The following is a 19,346-nucleotide window of genomic DNA, read 5'->3' on the forward strand; positions in this document are numbered from 1 at the left end:
GGGCTGGCTAAATCAGCACCTTCTCTTCCATCGTACTCAAAGTGTCACCTTCCATCCCTCAGCAGCCCTGTGCAGCGGCAGCAGTATGTCAAACTCGGACAGGGTTGTGTTAGCTTTAGGAGGAGCGGGGACAGTGGGCTCTGGGATAGTTAAAGCACTGCTGGACAAAGGTAAGCTGCCGGGGACACAGATAAAAACCCTTGTCTTCTTCTAAGAGGACATATAGAGGAAATATTGTCAGTATACTCTTTGAAGCAGAGAGAGATATTACATTTCTTATTAACGCTGATTTCCAAAATAATGTGAATACTGTTAAAACAGTTTTACGCACAGGTGTCTGTCTCTTGGATTTTACGCACGGGGAATTCCATAATAATAAGCTGCAGAGTAGACATTTGGAGAGCATTTTATGTGTATTTTATAATTCATGACTATCATCTGTCTTTGAATTCTTGAGTGACTGGTATTCAATCCGATGTTGACGGAGCGTCTGCGTGCCTAAACGTTCCCGTTTATCGCCACATCTGTCACTTATCGCCTCACTGACAGATCCAATAATCTATTTGGCCCAAATCGAAAAACACTGCTGCACACTCTGGTCTACATTGTTCCGGTTGGAATGTTTTCTGGCAGAAAGGATCCAGGCAGAAAACAGAGCCATCATAAATGGTTTTGGCTGCGCGCACAGTGATCTATCAACTGTTCTGAGCACAAATGTATTGTAGGCATGAAATCATAAATCATTATTAATGATAGGCCTAATGTCATACAAATGATGTTTTGAAGGGGCAACGATTGTTCAGAGTCATTAACTGAATCTCTAATCAAGATCGTTAAGTTTCCAATGTCAAATAATAACCAGAGGAAATAATTCATGCCGAACCACAGGTTTGATCAACAAGTGGTGAGTTGTTGTGAGCTCTGGTTTCCGACTCTGTGCTACTTCCCATCATCAACTTTTTTGGTACCATCTTCATCCCTGTTTCAGTTCCACAGCTGAAACCTATCAGGGTTACGGTTGGATGCTGTCCGCTGCGTGGCTCCGGTACGGTTTTGCTCCGTCGTCCGTCCGGCAACCCCCACCAGCTGCAGCCACCGCGCAGCTCCGCCGAACAGCTGGAGTTATGAGACCCAGGAGTTCCCGCGATAATTACATAATCACCTGCGAGCGCAGTTATAGGTATGCGTTATAAACACAACAACAGGAAGTGTTCCCGACTGAAGGATTAGAAGAAGAGCTTGTATTTGTCTCTTTTTTGAGTTTTTTGTGCTGGCATCAACACGGAGTGTTTTATTTTGAAAATTAACCGGATGTCATGTTGTTGTTTCGTGTCTGACTTCCTGTTTGCTCTGCGCTAAATTCGGCTGAATTGCTGCGTTGTGCTGCGGCATCCGCCAGAAATAGAAGTCCTGCGTATCTGCTCCGCAGGGCTGCGGGCTGCCGGAGCTGGGACGCAGCAGACACGCAGCGCAGCGGACCCGGTGGAAGTTACCACATAGACCAGAGTGAAACGAACGCAGCGGACACGTATCTGGTGGAATTCAGGGGTTATATTGTATATTGTGCGCTGCTGCCTCTGCACTCTGCATAAACTAATAACAGAGACAGTGCAGGACATTGTGATGGGAGTGCACTGGCTTTGGATCTCCTTTGCATTTGTAGCTTTGCTGTTTTAACTAAGCCTAGAGTTAACTTCTGCTGCTTTGTCACATTTATCCTACTGATAACCTCGGTTAACAGGATTGAGACAATATGGGACTACTAGTGAATGTTCATTTTCATGTAAAAGGGATTGGTCACACTGTATCTTTGTTAAAGGTGCTGCTTTTATCTGTCTGCACGGTAGATTAATGTGGTATCTGATCTGGTTTGTGTGTGTGTGTGTGTGTGTGTGTGTGTGTGTGTGTGTGTGTGTGTGTGTGTGTGTGTGTGTGTAGGTTTCAAAGTCGCAGTGATCTCCAGGGATAGCAGTCGGCTGGACAGACTCCGATCATTCGTGTCTGCCGCCACAAGGGATAACCTCACCACCATAGTGGGGAATGTGGGTAAGTCGGGTTCCTCCCTGATGATTTCCATCTATTTGAAGCTCCTGTGTATTCAGGAATTTGCCCCAGTCTAAGTGAGAGGCTTAACTATTTAAGACTGCCCATGTGGGAGACTGTAAGTGATATGGCTAGGGCTGATTAATGATTATTTTCGTTATTGATCAATCTGCTGATTATTTCACAGTTAATTGACAAATCTATGTCTAGTCTATAAAATGGCAAAACATTTTGAAATTGCTCATCACAATTTCCCAGAGCCCAAAGTGACATCTTCAGATTGTTTCTTTTTTCCAACCAACAGTCCAAAATCAAAAGACTCTTCATCTACTGTCATAAATGAGAAAGAAAAGCAGCAAATCCTCACATTTAAGAAGCTGGAACCAGCTGATGTTCCATTTTTTGTTTAAAAAAATAATTGAAACAAATTAATCTATAATCAAAATAGATGAATTGTCTTTTGATCAATTATTTAATCGACTAATTGTTGCAGCTTTAGGAATGGCAACAAACAGAATCAAGGCTGTCTTGAAAAGAATCTCTAGCAGTCTAGCAGAGGCTGTAAAGTTCATTACACCAGTACAAATGTGATGGATCCATAAAGACGATTTGCTCTTATGAGAGCTTTACCCATAGCAAAATAAGTGCAGGGGTCTAAAGTCATGCTAGCATCTTTGTGAAGCTGTTCTTTGGCACAGTTGAGCATTGAGCTAAATGCAAACATTAGAAAGCTAACATGCTCACGATGATAATCCTGAATATTGATGTTTAGCAGGTATGATATCCACTATGTTTACCATCTCAGTTTAATTTGTTAGCATGTTAATGTTTGTTAGAAAGCTCTAAACACATTGCAGCTGCGGCTGGGGGGAAAGTTAACAGTTCTGCAGGTATTTGGTCATAAATCAAATTACCAATGTTTATCGGATTGCAGTTTGAGATTAAAAGTCAGTTAGTGTAATTATTTGTATGTGTCAAGGGCTACCTACCACATTGACATTTCTACAATACGTGTCATATCACATTCACATTACATGTTTACAACAAGACTTTAATATCAGGAGGTAGAGGAGATAGTGGTTGAGTTACTCACAAGCCAGTGACCACTGTTTGAGATTGTGTTTCAACATTTGTAAGTGTGACACCACTGGATATTTTAAGGAGACCTCAGGACATCTCTAGCCGGGTTTGTGGTGATAAGAAACAGGAATTCTAATCTAAAAGGATTCATTGTCTGGGAATGTTATCATATTATGACAGATATTTCACTGGATAAATGAAAACTTGCTGATGGCGCTAGATGAAAAATCAGGGGAACACAAACATATGTTGAAAAATGTTTGTCTGCATCAAAGTGCTGGACTAACCATCTGAGCCCCACTGCCAACACAGCAAAAGAAACTACCAGGAGTGGTTCACAATTTCAAATCTGTTCAAAATTGCCCTTCAAATTATATTGACAGAAGATAGCAGCTTCAAGCAGAAACTCAGTCAATATCAGCCGTTAAAACCCTGTGTCATTCTAATCACAGTCACACATAATGGTCTAAAATGCTGTTTTAAAGGCATCTCTACTCCTTCTGAAGGACATTCTCAGCTGGACCAACACCTGGAAGTCTTTCTTTCCTCTTGTGTACTCCTCTCTCTGTTCCAGGCTCAGAGGAGGGAGCAGAGCAGGCAAAGCAGGCTCTGCTGAAGGCGGTGGGGAAGGTGACAGACATTGTCTCGTCCCTGGGCTTCAGTTGGTGGCAGGGGGGACCCCCACACACTCAGACTCTCAAAGACCTAAGCTGGGTGAGCACACACACAAACCAGGCATCAGCTAGACTAGTAAATAAGACTGCCAGTTTTGATTCAATATTGAATTTTCTTTGCATTCAATTAAGTACATATATATATATATATATATATATGTATATATACATATATATATATATATATATATGTATATATATATATATATATATATATATATATACATATATATATGTATACATTTTGTTACTCTTTGTGGTAGTTGTGGAGGATTGTCCTCTGTTACAAAAATGAAAATAAAATATGAAAATGAACATTTTTGCCTGCATATTAAATATTTAATGTCCCGTCAACTCTACAGGTAATTGAGACATTACTCTTCAGCACATTTGTGTCATGGAAGGCCTTCTTCCCTCTCGTGAGAGATGACTCCAACTGTACCTACACCTTCATAACAGGTGACTTTACCCATTTATCTCTATTAGCTGCAAAGCCTCTGTCAAACCTGGTGTTGGCTGTGCTTGTCTGCATGTGAGCGTAACTGAAATGCTGGTCTTCTACACACAGAAGTGTTGGGGTATTATGCAACATTTATAGGGAATTCCGGCTAAATTTGGCTATGCCGGTGGTTCCTTAGCTGATGCCAAGCTGGGTAAATTTAGGTTTCCGATGTTGAACAGTGCTGTCCTTGCTGTGCAGTGCCTGGTGTTCCTATGCAGGTCTGTGCTTACTCACATTGTATTCCTCTTGCTCATGAAGTTAGCTGGCAAGCTTTGTGTCACAGCTGTTGGTGCTAACTAGCGTAGGTACTAGCAGGACCTTGCATCGCTGCTGTGCAGAGAAGTTCTTTGGGCCTGCTTCAGGAGAGACCAGGAGGGAAGAGGTCCTGAGAGGGCAGCGTGCTCCAGAGAAAGAGCTGAGGGCCAAGGCAGCCCCAGTGGGAGAAGAGCTCAGTGGGCAGGGGGCCCAGTGGGAGAAGAGACAGAACAAAGACAGGGGATGGAGATAGAACTAAAGATATTGCGCTAAAATATGACTTTGGTAAAATTAAAAGTCAGCCAGAATAGTACTTGAGTAAAAGTAAAAGAACACAAGAAATTTTCTGGCAATAAATCTACTTAAGTATCAAAATCACAAGTAAAAGTAAATTATACCCATATTCACATGTATGTAATAGTGTATACTGTGAGTCAAGTGATTATCAGCCTGGCCAATTGTCAGATTTGATGTTCAGTATTTTTTGGATGATCAGAATCAGTCTCTTCTTTCTTTCTTTCTTTCTTTCTCTCGTTCTTTCTTTCTTTCTTAATAAAATAAGTTAAAAGATAATTCATTTAAAAACGTATTGCTTTGGCTCTGAGGGTGCAATCCCAAATGTATTGGAGTTGAGGTATATAGTTGCAGAAAATAGAAAAATACACAAGGTGAGGTCAGGTACCTCAAAATTGTACTGAAGTACAGAACTTGAGTAATTGTACTTAATTACATTCCATCACTGCTTCCATCTGTGCACTGTTGTCTACAGTCACTTCAACCACAGTTCCAGCACTCTGACTGTTACTATGTGCATATAGTTGTCTACCCTCTGCTGCTCTGTGCTACAGGAGGAGCAGGTGAGAAGTTGCTGATGCCTGGTACGGGCTTCCTGACAGTTGGAGCTGCCAGCACCCTGGCCTTCTGCCAGGTGCTACGAGAGGAGTACCCTGAAGTGCCCTGTAAACTCAACCAGGTGAGACTTAGATAGATAGATAGATAGATAGATAGATAGATAGATAGATAGATTCTTGTAAAGTGTCTTTGAGAGTTTTTAAAAGCGCTGTACAAATAAAATGTATTATTATTATTATTATTATTATTAGATAGATAGATAGATAGATAGTTTATTTTGAACATGTAAAAAACAAAATTATCATGTACAAAGTAAACATAAACTGAAAACTATAAATTCTGTTTACATATCCGAAAAGGAGTGGGAGGAAGTATAAACTTATTTTATTCCACCCCTTTTTAATAAATAATACCACTGAAATACTTTGACTTCTATCAATACAATAATAATAATAACAATAATAATAACTTCCATTTGTCATTTGTCAATTTCCTTTGTTCTATATCTAACAAAACATAAATCTATTACAAAAATATTTATCCTAATAAAATATAAAATATTATAATATATTATTCTTTATATTATTATAATATATAACATACACACACATACTGAAGATGACACAGAGTACAATACATACATATATAAACATACATACACATACATACATACATACATACACACAGACCTACACACACACACACATATATATATACACATATATGCATATATACATATACATACATACGTACATACATACATACATACATACATACATACACATACACATACATATGACATACATATCCTGAAGCTAACACAAAGATACATAAATAACAAAATAAATAAACAATATACACCCAGTGATAATCAAACACCCTCCTCATTTCTGTACCTTGTAAAAATCATCTCCTTATATATTTTTTAAAACTGGTTTATGTTTGGACATTCCTTGAGCGTCCCCTCCAGACTGTTCCATAATTTAACCCCACAAATTGAAATACAAAAAGTTTTTCCTGTTGTGCGTGCCGTCAGTATTTTGAATTCAAATGTTCCCCTTAAATTATAACCCCCTTCCCTTCCAGTGAATAGTTTCTGAATATTTTCTGGTAGCAGATTATTTTTTGCTTTGAATAATATTTGTGCTGTATGAAAATCCACAATATCTTTGAATTTTATGAGTTTTGACTGTAAGAATAGTGAGTTTGTGTGATCCCTGTATCCTGCCTCATTAATTAATCCGTATTACTTTCTTTTGTAAAATTAGAAGTGGATGTATTGTAGTCATGTAGTTATTGCCCCAGACTTCTACACAGTAAATGAGGTATGGAAGAACTAATGTACAATATAGAATACGGAGTGATTTATGCTCCAGTGCCTGTTTTGCCTTATTTAATACTGCGATGCATCTTGACATTTTGGTTTGTACATGTTTAATTTGTGATTTCCAACTAATCTTGTCATCAATGATCACCCCTAAACATTTGATTTCATTTACTCTTTCAATACTAACCCCATCTAATTGTATCTCTAGTGGTACATTAGTTCTGTGATTGCCAAAAAGTATTATTCTTGTTTTGCTCAGGTTTAATGATAGTTTATTTTTGTCCAACCATGCTTTTAATTTATTCAATTCAGTATTAATCACTTGTGTTAAAATTTGTAGATCACTGCCAGAACAAAAAATATTTGTGTCATCTGCAAACAAAACCAACTTCAAAACTTTTGATACCTTGCATATATCATTGATATAAAGTATGAAGAGTTTGGGGCCCAACACTGACCCCTGAGGGACACCACAGGTAATGTCCAAACAGTTTGAACAAGCGTCACCCAATTTCACAAACTGCTTCCTTTTAGTTAAGTAGCTCTTGATCCACTCTAATGCTTTTCCCCTGATGCCATACCGGTCTAGTTTCTTGAATAATATATCATGGTTTATTGTGTCAATAAACTTATTAGGTCTATGAATATCCCAACTATATACTCTTTTTGGTCTATTGAATTTGTAATTTCCTCAACTGAATCGATTAATGCCAGTGATGTTGCTCTGTTGGATCCAAATCCATATTGCCTTTCAGTGAGTTGAAAAGTTTTTCTAGAATTGTAGAGAATTGAGATAGTAATGACACAGGTCTGTAGTTTGTGAATTGGTGTTTGTTCCCAGTTTTGTACAGAGGTATGACCTTTGCTATTTTCATTTAATGGGATAACACAACAACTAACAAAGCAATGAAGTGGATATAGGATTTCTACCTGACCTCAGTCTCAAAGGGTCAGACCTGTTCATTCTGTTCCCCCCAGCATAACACCAGATTACAAAAGAAATGCTTCAGTTAGTGACAAGACTCAAAATCAGAAACCATAAGGTAATCTATGTATCATTTATATTTTTTGGTTTCATAATAAATATCTTTAAATGATATTTCCCCAAAGATCTTTTTTCTTCCTTTTAATAATAAAACGTTATTACATTTAAATTGTGATGCATTTAAAACATGTTATTTTTAACTATAAAAACAGATGACTAGATGTGACAGTAGGACGGTAATACTGTGAAGCTGAATCAGCAGGTCTGGGTGAAAGATGCATGAAAGATTCATACAATGCATAAGTTCTTAGAAAACAATCCTGAAACAAGACACCACATAACTTTATTATCCACCATTCATGTAGTTCATTTCTGTAGCCGGTCTGTTGTGCCATGGTGACTGTCACTGCAGATATGATACATACAGTACATAATGTGAAAAATATCTGTAACTGTGGGGCACAGTGTTTTCCCATGATAAGTTATTACCAGTAAAGTTAGTCAGTGATAATGATGATTTCAGTATGAAAACATCTCACAATTCAATTTAGAATTGATTCTTGATTCAAAGTCATTTCTTAGTTCATTAAAAAAATAAAAGGATGCACTATTTTCAGGCTCTTGCTTCGAGCAACATGTAGAAATGGGCATTTTGTGCAATTTGGAGCCACCCACAATTTTTAAGTGCAACACCACTGTTATAAATACAAATCCCAGGTCTGTAACAATGTGTCATAAGTAATGTAGGTGCTAACTACAAACAAAACTCATTACGTCATAATGATATTAGGTCTTGAAGACCTTTCACCTCTCATCCAAGAGGCTTCTTCATTTCTAACTAACTGGAGGGGAGTTTGCAGGCTTTTAAACTCTGTGTGGGAGTGTCCTTCCATTCACTCATGACCATGGTCAACTAAATTGCAATAAGAGACATAACTGGCAGTTAAACTAACTGGTCTTAGTTAAACTCACTGACAAATAGAAAGAAGAAAATTGTTTTTTCACTCACCCCGTAGAAATCATTCCTGCATGATCTTAGACAGAACCAGTGTGCCTGTTTGAGTTGGTCATCATTCTTTAGCTACTTCCAGTTTGAACTTGCAGTGTCTTTGATGTTTAGATAATTAAAGGATACTCATTTCTGGTTTCCTGCAGTTTAGGTTTTACTTTCACACTACAACGATTTTTCCAATTGTACTCATCATATAACAGACCAAATATAAGTGGCAGGCACCCTGAGGTGGCAGGACACACAAACTGAAACATTATCAGACAGGTTTTAAGAGACGTTTCAGTAAAAACAAAGGCAAACAGTAGAATTATTGCCCAAACTGTCCATCTTAAAGCAACATTATGTAGATACCAATTTCCTGTTTCAATTGACTTTCCATATTTACTGTAGCTGTGCACATATGTTGTTTTCCTGATGATTGATTATTAAATACATTTCAAAGGTGCTCATTTCCAATGAAAGTTTTTATTACTTTGATTTTATTGTAAGCGCCGGCCAAAACTATGAAAATATGAGTCAAGTTACAATAAATCTGAATTATCCTTCAAGGTAGAGCACCCTGTGCAAGTATTACCATTTTCTTAACAGAGGTCAAACTGACATAGTGGCAGTCAAAGCAAATGAACTGTTAATGAACCATACACTGACTCTAAAACCCCATAGTGTTCTTTTATTTAAATCCTTAATGTCAGTCTCTCCCTTGGCTTTGTTGCTTCTCTATAACTTTCTCTTGCACGTTTCCCACGTCTTAATCCTCCCCCTTCCTTTATTGATTCGACCTGGCAGGTGAACATCAACACAGGTGTGGTCGCTCCAGAGCGCATGGCACCTGGTTACCTGAACCACTTGGACCTGGGCGAGGCTGTTGCCACCCTTGTGGAAAGACGAAACACCTCCCACACCGTCTTTACTGTCAACTGCCCTGCAGACTTAAAAACTGTCCTTCTGGAAAAGAACCTTTAGACTTGGAGACCCTTCCTCCAGCCCTACATTGTTGTGACAGGGATACATCTATACTTCTGCCCCTGCTCTTGCTGAACACTCCAGAAACACATTAACAGTGTCTGGTTCATTTGTTTTCTCCTCGCACAGCCCCATTCATGCACAGCTTTATGTGAATTGGTTGTTGTTTCAAATAATACTGTATATTCTGCTGTCTGTTCTCAGAATGTTAGCAACTGTTTTCTCTGCATGTGCTGTTGTATGATCCGTATAAAACACATTTGATTTGTAATTCATACCTTCTCATAGTGGCCTGCTTCAGTACAAAAATATCATCACTATCACTGTTATTGTTGTTTTCTACATCATCGGAAGCCATAATATCCATTATAACACAGCGATTTGTTGATGTATCTGCTAAATATAGTTGGTATAAATGTAAACCTCCAAAAGTCAAAGCGTTGCAAAGAGCAGGTGAAGATTGATGGCACGGGGGAGAGATTTTTGTATGCGTATAGTGAGGTTAGCCAAGTTCTCTTAACCTTACACGCCATCTGGGAAGGCGTTGCTAGAAACTGTTTGAAAAAGGACAGGCTCTTTCAAAAACCACTCGGCAGGTGATTTGATGAACCTTTTGTCGTTACCATCAACAACTAACTACAAACAATCAGATCAGATCAACAGTAGGAAAGCACTACCACCAGCGGAGCCAATTGGTAAATCAAACTCTTACCGAAGTCAGTTGGGAGAGGAGTGAAAACAACTCAATAAAAGCCTTCAGTGACGTTCTTTGATTTTCTTTCAAAAAGTTTTCTCTAGTTCTGATGTAACTGATGCAATAGCAGCTACACTAATCTCTCGAGGAGCCACCATTGTGTTTTTTTACACAAACATTTACTTCTCTCGCTGGACCTAATGTGACCCACGCCTGTAGCTGCCAGTGGTTCAACATAGGACCCTGATGTGATGAGAGGATGCCTGTTTTTGTTTCATATTAGCACTGATGCACATGCAAGCTTCATGCTATTCCATTGACTGAAAGATGGTGTCAGTAACTGCCCAAAAATATAACAATGAGCAAAAAGTATGGAAGAAGATTGCTAGTTAGCAAACATTTATGCAAATAAAAATTGCCTTTGCAAATGTTTAATGAAGCAGAAAATGGCCTCAAGGAAGCACTGAACGTTGACATTTTTGAGTGCTAAGATGTTGCAAGTCTTGGGAATGTTGTGTACTTTATGCATTCTAGACTTGAGATGTTAAGGACCTGATGTTTTAGGAAACAGAGACATTTATAGCCTTCTGTGTTGGGGACATTGACATTTTAGGGAAAAGATAAAAGCAGGAAAAGTAAAATAATTTCACATCATGTTACCTTTTAGGGTTTCAGTATCCTTTAAACTAACAAGTTTGCATGATGTGTCGGCCACCACAGCTAAAAAGAAATATTTATACCTGATTAGAATGACAACACTAGAAGGCGGAGCAAAATGCTACTACCATAGCCTCCACTGACTGCATGCTACTGCCTCCCTAGTCTCCCTTCATGAACTCTTTGTAGACTCAACTTAACTGAACTCTATAGACTTGGATGACTCTCTGTGAAGACATCTGTGGTGCTGCACTTAGTTGTATGCATAAAACGTGGCATAAGTAGTTGTGTGAAGAATGAATAAAGAGAGTTTTAGAGAAAAGTTCCAATCATGCATTCTTTTGTCACCCTCAGCCGACCATTTCAGAAAATCTGATTGCTTTTTTGAAGCAGTCTGATTCCTTGAAGGCCTGGGTATGTGTACAATTAGCAAGCTCGTACAACAAATTAAAGTTGTGTAAAGAATTACATTTAGAAAAAGCTCAAATTCTATTTTCTCACATTTGCACATGTGGCCAATCGCTGCACATATAGGGTGTGATTTCAAGATTGTCAATTTAAGAAAAATAATCAAAATTGTTGAAGACAGCGGCCCGAATTCTGACGTCAGATAGGTGTGGGGGGATGGAAAGGTTATACCTGAGGACTTCGTTTGAAGCATACTGACCCCTTACAGATGGAGACCATGGCTTTCATTGGCATGGCACGATTAGGAAAACGTCAGGACCTGAGGGAGCTTTGATTAGATCAAAATTAAAGCTTAAATATGCAGTGTTTTGCTTTCAAATACCAATAAATATTTGTTCTACATTTTGGATCCTGTGTGTTCATTGCAGTATTTTGTTATTCAAGTATTTACGTTTATTTGTCTCTATGGGGCCATTGCAGCACACAATAAAAACAATGTCATAATAATAATAAGAGAAAGTAGGTTGATGTTTGGGGCGGGGTGGGTTTGACACATTTACGTGGCCCTTAGCGTGACTCTCCGTCCCGCTCACAAGCACCGACCCCCTATAGGCCCCTTTATGTGTGTTCCGTTATTTGGGGCAGCATGTCGCTTAGATAAACTGAACAGCAAACTGCATTATCAGAGGGAGCATTGTTGTCTCGTATACTGTCCTGTTAGCATGTTGATGCGTCAACATTTATTTATCATACCAATAAAGATGCTTGTACTAACGATGTAGGCTACATGTGGTCCCTAGTGACAAGGATAACTGGGACTGGAAAAGAAAGAGCATTAGGGAAAGCAAGAGTAGTAGAGGGGCTGGTGGGGGGTGGGGGGTGTAGTCAGTCATAGTTTTTGCTTTGAACTTGACGGCTGACAGCTCAACTAGGCCAAATTATAATTAAACTGAAAGGGAGAGTCCATTGGGCCTCTTCATCTCCTCCTCTGTCTACCTCCCTTTCTCTGAAAAGGACAGAAACAGTCAAACACACCCACACGATTTGCCATGTTCACCCTCTGACCATGACTCATCTCATTCTAATAGGAAAAGAAAACTGTCTTTGTGTAAGGGGCCACAGTCTTCTATGTTAGACTCGAGGGTCAGTCACAATGGAAATGTGGGTGAACAGATTAAATGAGTTGAGAGGAAACTGGGTAAAACACTGGATTTGATGTAGGTACAGGAGAGCAGTACAGGAACAAAAATAAAAATAAAAAGGTAATTTTTGGCGGAAAAGTAATTTATTTCTAGCCATGTTATGAACCATCTAGAGAAGACAATGGCAATTTGTCCACCAGTTTTACAGAAATATATGAACTTTGGTGATCCGCTGACTTTTCTTCTAGCGCCACCATGTGGTTGAATTTTTAGTGACATGTTGCACCAGCTGCTGGATGGCTTGCCATGCAATTTGGTACAGATATTCATGGTGCCCAGAGGATAAATCACTACTACAGGGCTGTAGCCAGGATTTAGAAATACTGAGGTCATGTGTCCTAGCCCTAGGAGGGTTCAGGGGCATGCCCTCCTACAGGAACATTTTGAAGACTATAGTATAAATCAATGCATTTGAATGCATTTTGAGGGTAATTATAATCACTTAGGAAATATTTTTACTGCCAACAAATATAGGAAAATTGGACTAGAATTCAACAGAAGTCACAAATATGGCTGTTTTGAAAATAACAGTTCAGTTCAGTTCAGTTTCTTATTGCATTAACATCCCCTTCACTGTCAAACTAAATGAGCAAAGGAGCACAACTGCAGTAGCTGTGCTTTTTGGAGCCAAGAACACTACTTACCTCAAGTTCTTTAGTCTGTATTGTGAGTTTTTATCTTTTATTTTATTTTATTTTTTACACATTGATGTGGAGTAGACAGGCAGGGGAAAACAGATATTACATTTAGTGGTTACTACAGGCAGGGAAGGAAGAGGTGCTGGAAAACTTTTGACTTGGAAAATTCTGACTTAAACTTATTTCTTTGAAAAAAAAATAATAAAATACTAACATGTTACCGAGATTTGTATAAAATTGTTGAAAAGATACATAGTCCAAATATGTCTTTAAATTAAATATATACCAGTCCATAATTTACTCTTTAAAATAAGAAATACTATAGGCCTACTGTAAATGTAATTCTTACTTGCAATAAAAACAACACTTTGGTAATAATCACTGGACACACAACTGTCAGTCTACAGAGATTCTAACACATGAAAGAAAAAAAGAAAAAAATGTCACTACAAACTCTTTAGCAGCACAATGGTCCGGACATACTGACCTCTTATTCATATTTGGACATACTTATTGCCTGATGTGATCCTTCATCACCATGAACCTTGTGCAAAGCCTGGCACAGGCCACTTTTGGATTGGGCGATAACACACAGTGGGACTTCAGCAACGCAATGCTGCTGTACAGTGTAACTTATTATAATGTATTTGTTGATTTCCTACCGTTAATATGTTTGCCACTGAAAATGTCTGAGGAGAAACTCCTTATTGACTCCATTTGTTCGGACATGTCACGTTTTTAAATAATATAGGTCAGTTTGTGGATCTTGGATTCAGTCGCTGCTTCTGTTCCTGTGGTGCAGCTCGACTTACTTGGTTTGAGTGTGGAGGTCAGGTGGAATACACACAAAGTGAATGACAGGACCATACTGTATGTATGCAACTCACTATAATTCCTCTTTGTTCCAGTTGGCTCAGCGCAGTATGGAGACCTATGGCTATGGCTACCTCGGTGGATCTGTTTGCTCGATGAGCGGGGGTGTGGATCAAAGGTGGGAGGGAGGCATGCTTTTATGTGGTGTAAGACCAGCCTTTCAAAGCACTTCATGATGACAGGTGTGAGTGCTACAGGGCGGTTGTCATTGAGGCTGTCTGTGGCTGATTTCTTGGGTATGGGAATGATTGTGGCTGATTTCAGGCAGTATGGAATGATGGCTTGTGTCAAGGAGTGGTTGAAGATGGTGGTGATGACCCGTGAGAGCTGATCAGCACATGCCTTGAGCACCTTACCGGGTACTCCATCTGGAACAGCGGCCTTCCTGGTGTTCACTGCTCGGAGCACTCTCTCACGTCAGTGAGCTGGAGGGGGCCGAGGTGATGTGGCTACGTTCTGGTGGGTTTTAAACTGGTGGTCAGGACCAAATGAGTGAATAAAAGTCAAACATAATGTATCCCAAAGACAGGTCCATTGTTTTCTCCATGTCGCAAGCAGAGGTCACATTAACCATCATTGGCTGAATGGTATTTTTTTTAACAATGACGGCAAAATCTGATGGCTGTCCGTCATTTTGACAGATTAGAAAACGGAGGGTGATCTACCATAACATTGGTAATTTACACACAACACATTCAGCAATCACATGTAGAAAACCCGTAGTAATCCCCCTCACTATTGGGTGCTGAGAGCGCATTGAAGAGCTACGGGCTGGAAGCCCTGAAGCGGAGGGAGTGCAAAAGTCATTAAGTTTTGCAAGGATGCAAAACTTAATGACAATCACCTCTGCAGCAATCTCCCTTGATGCGCTTTATTAGGCTCAAGCCATACAGACCAGGACAAAGGTTTGAGTACGGGCTAGGCTACAGCCAGTCAATTAAGTTTATTTGAATTTCTTGTAAATGGTTTGTTCATATTTTAATTGTAACTGTCTGATTCTGTAAAAGTACATATTTTCATATTTAGCCTTAATGGCTGCAGTGTTTTAGTGCCCTCTGCTGTTGCTGTGCAAAAAAAATGTATCTGCTTCATGTGGTGTTGACATGAAAAGTGAGCACACTGTGGCTGTGCATTTATTCCTTTTTTCTGTTAATTAAATGTGATTTGAAGTTTTTTAAAAATAAAATGCCAATAAACAGGTCTCGTCTCAGTCATTAAAAAATAAATTATAATTTGGGGTATGATAGATTATAATGGAATTTTCATGACCATGTCCATCAAAATAAAGGACAATGAGAAAGTCTAACATAACCTCTGCCTACCAGTGCACCCGCGACTGACCTGACCTATTCTGCCTCTGCTCTGAGGGCCATGCCATCACCACAGTAGGATAAGCCCGCTGGTCCTACATGTGAAGCATTACATTACACTACATTGTGTTTTAGGACATTCATGCTACTAGCATTTGCAAGCCATGCTAACAGTCTTCTAGAATGATCGCTGGCTTGCGTGATTGGCCACCATGTCGCTGTGTTGCATTGCTCCAAAGCTGATTTTGTACCAATTTCTTCACAGCGTCCATGTTTCATCCAAGCATCCTCCTTGTTTGTTTGTTTGTTTGTTTGTTGTGCAGCATCCCCTGCGATCTGCACTGCTGCAGTCTAAACACACTACAATCACTCAAATAAATGGGAGGACTGGTACTTTCACCAAATGAGGCCTTAATCTACCCAAAAACGGTAACAACTTTCTGACACATATCTATCACACACATCTGTCAATGGCTCATACCTACCCCGTACCTGATGAGACAACAAGATGATGACAATGAGGGAGGAAGAACAGTCCAGCCGAGAGGTGGGTGACAAACTGTTCCTCTGCTTTTGATTAAAAGCTGGAGTGGCTAAGATGAGAGGGATTAAAAGTTTAAACCAGATGGAAAAACAAGCCATGATCTTGGCAGTATGGCGCGCTGCCTTTTTGTGATGGAGGCCTCACCAAAGCAGCGTTGAAGCTTTCATTTCTGAAAACCCACATACCACATATCGACACCACAGAACAGTTACACAGGCTGAATCACAGATGGTAGTTTAGTTAGAGATGCTGGGCAGCCATGAAGGCAGGAGATTGTGTGTGTGTGTGTGTGTGTGTGTGGTCCCCGGTGAGATATCATCTTTCCCTGGCCTGGAGACGAGTCACAGCATTGTGGATAAAGGGGACATCTATTTAATAACAGCTGTCTGCATGCTTGTTGCTTTGGAAATTGTTGATATAGGCTTACAGACTCCAGAGGCTTGTGTCATATCAGCAGCCAGCTCTGAGGTCAGGAAACCACAGTCAGAAGGCTCAAGTCACGCTATCTCTGCCAGGGTGTGTCCCACCACGCTGACAGGACACACAATCACTGACACTGCAGTAAAACACACTCGTAAACACAGACGTATTCCAGCTTGTCACACAGAGTAACGCAATTATGAACTAATTGATTCAAAATGTTGTGTCTAAAATGGGTTAGGGCCGAAGTTTGACAACAGGGGGAGAGAACATTTTATCATGACTGCCATGTTTGAAGGGACACTAGATGACAGTCAGTACTTTCACCACGATGAATATTTCTGTCAGGACAGAAAATTTGAAGAAGCTTGGTTGGAGCTGGACGGCGTGGACAGGGCCGTGGCAAGGATTTTAGAAATACTGCGAAAATACTTGCATCCTAGCTTACTTCATCTTCCATAAATTCCAAGTTGTATGAAATTGTTGAAAAGATACAAAGGCTTGATGTGTCTTTAAAATGAAGTTATATACTAAAATATGCCCTTTAAAATAAGAAGATACTGTAAATGTTATTCTTATTTGAAATAAAATATAAAGAAGAGGTATTTCTTGTTTTCCATCAATGAAATAGTTATAATGAGGTCACTGTAACATTTTGGTAATAATCACACTGTATCTGTGCCTCATTTCCTGCCTGCAGAGATTCCGATGCATCAAGGAGGAGCACAGAGAGCTAAAGGAATCTAAAGCAAAATCTATATATCTAATACATACAAAAACGTAGTTATTGCCCTGATGTGATCTTCCATGAAGCTCGGCCGAGGCCTGGCACTGGCCACTTTTGGAGTAGGCGATAACAGACAGCGTGACTGCAGCAGGTAGGCTGATTGTTCATTCAAAACTACTGCTGAGCAGTTTAGCTATTGTTATAATGTATTTCCGACAGGTGCCCAGTAACCACAACAAATCTACCGAGTGGTTCAGAGGTAATGTGGGATAAGATGAGAGGATTGTTCTTATTTATTGGTTATAAATGCTGGAGGCACTTTGGCTTTTAAAAGACAGCAGCACTGACCAACTGCGGCATTAAGTCGCATTAGAAGGGAGGAGGAAAAATATCTGAAGGCATGCAAACACATCCACTTTTCTTAACTGCTCCACTAGCCACACTTTTGAAAAATGTCATAGTGTGCTCCGACTATCATATTTTCTGCCATATCATCATTTAAATGATTGCAGTAACTGTTAATGATAACTGATAATGTGAGGTGAGATTCAGCTACAATCACTATAAAATCAACTTTCTCTGTTGGTTACCACTACCAACTTAGTTAACATCACCATGGCAACCGATCACAATTGGGCAAAGACAGAGACAGATATGTCAATGAGTACAGTTTAAAACACACAGCGGCAAACACGTACAAATGAAGTCAAATATGCACATGTAAGTGTGCACACATGACCACACACATACACACACATAGTATATTTTCATTTTCAACTCATCATGTGGCTCAGTGGTGTGTTTGGCCCCCGCGTGCCACAGCTGTTACAGCTCCTTGGTGTAGGTGTGTGCTTTTTGCTTAACGCGTCTGTTGCTGCCTCAGTGGCTGGTAGTTAGCTAAGGGGTTCAACAGGCTTACTGCTCACTGCTTTTTGCACATGCTAGCATGTAAGTATTGGGACACTTAAGCTGCACTTTCTCTTCCATTCTTGTGCAACTAGCTCGCTAATAGCTTTAGCAATACTGGATCTTTTTTCTCTTATTTCTCAGAGCATTTGATTTATTGATTGTTGGCAGGACGTTAAGAGATTTTACTTCAAGAATAACTTACCTAGCTTTAAGCTAGCTATTACTAAGTACCCAACTAATAGAATTGACCTTGCAATGTATGGTGGTAAAACCTGAAGCAGGAGGCGATGACTCAGCTGACCTGGAAAGGACCCAAAGAACTCTGATGACCTGTGGTTCCAGGGCCGGCCCTGGGCATAGGCAGTATAGGCAAATGCTAAGGGCGCCGTCATCCACGGGGGGCGCCGCAAACAGGGGGAGAAAAAAAAATACTATTTTTTACCAGTGCTATTACTAATATTATTTAGAAATATTATATAAGCCCACAGCAACATAACCTTATTGCAAAGCCTATTAAATATTGGAGAGGCCTTTTTTCTGGGTTCCTGGCTCGTTGCACTGTACCTGCCCTCTGTGAGGGAGGGGGCGGGGTCGAGAGGCGAGCTGCCTGAATCTGACCGGACCGTGACCCAAGAGAGACGTTTATTGATACTGTGGAAACACAATGTCCAATAGACTGAAACCATCCGCGCCCAGGGGAGGACAAGAAGGAAAGCAGAGGAAGAAAAACGTGAAAAAGAAAGAGGTACAGTGACGTCAATGTGATTAAGTGAATTAAACTAATAGTTTAATGATCGTAGTTACCGTTGTTGGAGCAGAGTGTTAACTTGCTAGCTTACTTCGGACGATAGTAGCATTGTTTAATAATCAGTAAATAGCTGAGTCGACGGAAGTTAATGTTACTCCACCTTAAATTCATCAGGGACGTTTGGAAAGTTAACGTCAGGCCTGTTCAGGTGTTATTTTAACCTGTTGGCTGTGTTTTCCTGCTTGTATGTCAGTTAAAATGCTCTGAGTTTTCCATCCACTTTATAAGTAACAGGGCAGTTGTAAGACTTTGGTTTATTGTGTCACAGTTTGTGTTTGTTAAAGTTTACATCAGTGTTAAAGTGCAGTTAAAGTGTATTACTGTTAATACTACATACCTTAGCTTTCCCATATCATTCATAGGCTACATATATATATATACACATATATAAATTTCACTGCACTTTACTGCTTTTTGCACTCTGGTTAGACTGAACTGCATTGCACTGACGATAAAATTGAAT

The 19,346-nt window shown here is 39.6% G+C and overlaps 1 protein-coding gene across 1 annotated transcript; it reads left to right on the plus strand.

Moving 5' to 3' along the window:
• The first annotated feature begins 49 nt into the window (after positions 1–49).
• Positions 50–10,456, plus strand: LOC141001336 (uncharacterized). Its single transcript, XM_073472385.1, has 6 exons — positions 50–170; positions 1,939–2,046; positions 3,698–3,837; positions 4,160–4,256; positions 5,403–5,527; positions 9,517–10,456. The coding sequence occupies exons 1-6, from the start codon at positions 86–88 to the stop codon at positions 9,691–9,693; spliced, it is 732 nt and encodes a 243-aa protein (XP_073328486.1). The 5' UTR covers positions 50–85; the 3' UTR covers positions 9,694–10,456.
• Positions 10,457–19,346: the final 8,890 nt, after the last annotated feature.

Source organism: Pagrus major, chromosome 8, assembly GCF_040436345.1.
Source record: "Pagrus major chromosome 8, Pma_NU_1.0".
NCBI classification, from domain to species: Eukaryota; Metazoa; Chordata; class Actinopteri; order Spariformes; family Sparidae; genus Pagrus; species Pagrus major.